This window comes from Galeopterus variegatus, unplaced genomic scaffold, assembly GCF_000696425.1.
Source record: "Galeopterus variegatus unplaced genomic scaffold, G_variegatus-3.0.2 Scaffold9129, whole genome shotgun sequence".
In the NCBI taxonomy this organism is placed as follows: Eukaryota; Metazoa; Chordata; class Mammalia; order Dermoptera; family Cynocephalidae; genus Galeopterus; species Galeopterus variegatus.
Genome location: NW_007735240.1, coordinates 72,034 through 74,144, shown reverse-complemented (window position 1 = coordinate 74,144; position 2,111 = coordinate 72,034). Strand labels below are relative to the sequence as shown.

Below are 2,111 nucleotides of genomic sequence, written 5' to 3'. Positions count from 1 at the left end.
AATAGTCTCAAACTTGAGAAAAGATGGTCTTTAATGGAAGAGTAGAGTTTTATTGGAAGAAGTAATTACCGGCTCCTTTTGGGAAGTCCAATAAAAAATTTGAACATTTTTTTTCCTTTTTGTCTTTTTTACTGACCGGTAACGGGATCGCAACCCTCGGTGTTGCGCCCGTACGGGGGACCGGCAATGGGATCGCAACCCTCGGTGTCGGACCCGCACCACGCTCAGCCAGTGAGCGGGAACCGGTCTCCACATGGGATCCAAACCTTCGGCGGGAGTGCCACCGCGCTCCCAAGCGGCGCACTCTCCAGTGCGCCACCGGGCCGGCCCTGTACATTTTTTTTAAAAGATGCTAATAGAATTAAGAGTCCATTTGTAAAGCTAAACGTTACCAGTATGCCCAGAACCATCAGTGAGAATTATGGTAATTTTCTGTCAGATATTCTGCTCTTGTACTCAGACTAACCATGTTATCTAGCCACATTTTCCCCCCTGGAAAAATCTGTCTACTAAGGGGCTATAGTTATACCTGTTTTTAGCATATTAGAAATTAAAACTGAGAACTTAAAAAGTCTATAAGTTAATTTGTTTTAAAATAACTATAAGAAACACATTTTCCTTTAGCATAAAAATACATGTATTTTTATTTTCAATAACTATTTTTTAAAAAGTTGTCCGAAGAGTGGTATTATTTTATATTTTTTTCATATTTTTCAAATATCTTGCTCAAAAATCTATCTATTAGAAAGAAATATTTTAACTGTCTTCTGGGAATATTTTCTTCTCATTGGCAAATTTGAAACGTAACTTTGACACCTCTTTATGATAAATTCATCTGATATGTTGCTTTAAAAAGGAGAGGATTTGAGAAGCTCTACCTGAGTTTTTGTGGGGAGGAACTTCATGAATATTATGCAGAATTTCCATTGAGTTTGAGGTCATTAAATTCACTAATGACTCACAATCTTTCTGGCCATATCCTTGAAGGCTTGTTTTACTTGTTTATTCCTTAGAGTATAAATGAATGGGTTCAGAAAAGGGGCAACTGAGGTATTGAGCACAGCTACTCCCTTATTGAAAGCAACTCCTTCTTTTGCTGAAGGTCTTACGTACATGAAAATACAGCTGCCATAAGAGAGAGAGATGACAATCATGTGGGAAGAACATGTGGAAAAGGCCTTTTTCCTTTGCTGAGCAGAGGGGAGCTTCAGAATGGTCCTGATTATGTTTGTATAGGAGAGAATCACCAGCACCAGGGTAAACACCAAGGTCACTATTGCTGAGATAAATTCAACCATTTCCAGTAGACTTGTGTCTGAGCAGGATATTTCTACGAGGGGTCCATGGTCACAGTAATAATGATTCAGCACATTGGAGTCACAGAAGTCCAGCTGACTGGTCAGGATGATTGGGGATATGATGATTAGGAATCCACCCAACCAAGAGCAGAGAACCAGCTGGATACAGACCCTTTTGCTCATGATGGTGGTGTAATACAGGGGTTTGCAGATGGCCACGTAGCGGTCATAGGACATAGCAGCCAGAAGGTAAAACTCTGTGGCCCCGAGGAATATGGCAAAGAAATACTGAGTTAAGCATCCAGCAAAGCTGATGGTTTTATTTCTAAATGAGATGCTGAACAGCAGCCTTGGAGTAAAGGTGGTTGTAAAGAAAATTTCCAAGAAGGAGAAGTTCCGGAGGAAGAAATACATGGGAGTCTGGAGGTGGAAGTCCAGTAATGTGAGTGTGATGATGACCAGATTTCCAAAAATGCTGAATATGTAGGTGAGGAGGAGAAGTATAAAAATTACAGCTTGAATCTCTGGAATGTCTGTTAGTCCCAGCAGAATGAACTCTGTCAGAAGGGTTTGGTTTTTCATTTCTTACCTTTGGTGCCTATGAAGGTACAAAGAAAAGAAGTCAATGATGGAGATGGAAGAGGAGCTCAGGAACATTGAGGAGAGGCTGTTTTCCTTGTTGAATAGGATCATGTGTCTTTTTTCTGTCCATCTGACTCAAATGAGATTTTCGGTTGGATATGAGCTGGTTTCTCATGAGAACTATTTTCTGGAATTCCCATGTAGGAGGATTTTCTCTATGGCTCCCTTTCA

The 2,111-nt window shown here is 40.4% G+C and overlaps 1 protein-coding gene across 1 annotated transcript; it reads right to left on the bottom strand.

Moving 5' to 3' along the window:
* Positions 1–950: 950 nt before the first annotated feature.
* On the bottom strand, positions 951–1,880 carry LOC103609065 (olfactory receptor 6C4-like). Its single transcript, XM_008593436.1, has one exon. It carries the CDS (start codon positions 1,878–1,880, stop codon positions 951–953), a length of 930 nt encoding a protein of 309 aa, XP_008591658.1.
* Positions 1,881–2,111: the final 231 nt, after the last annotated feature.

Bases quoted from the DNA above. Each gene is read 5' to 3' on its own strand.
- LOC103609065 (XM_008593436.1), bottom strand. From the start codon at position 1,880: ATGAAAAACCAAACCCTTCTGACAGAGTTCATTCTGCTGGGACTAACA.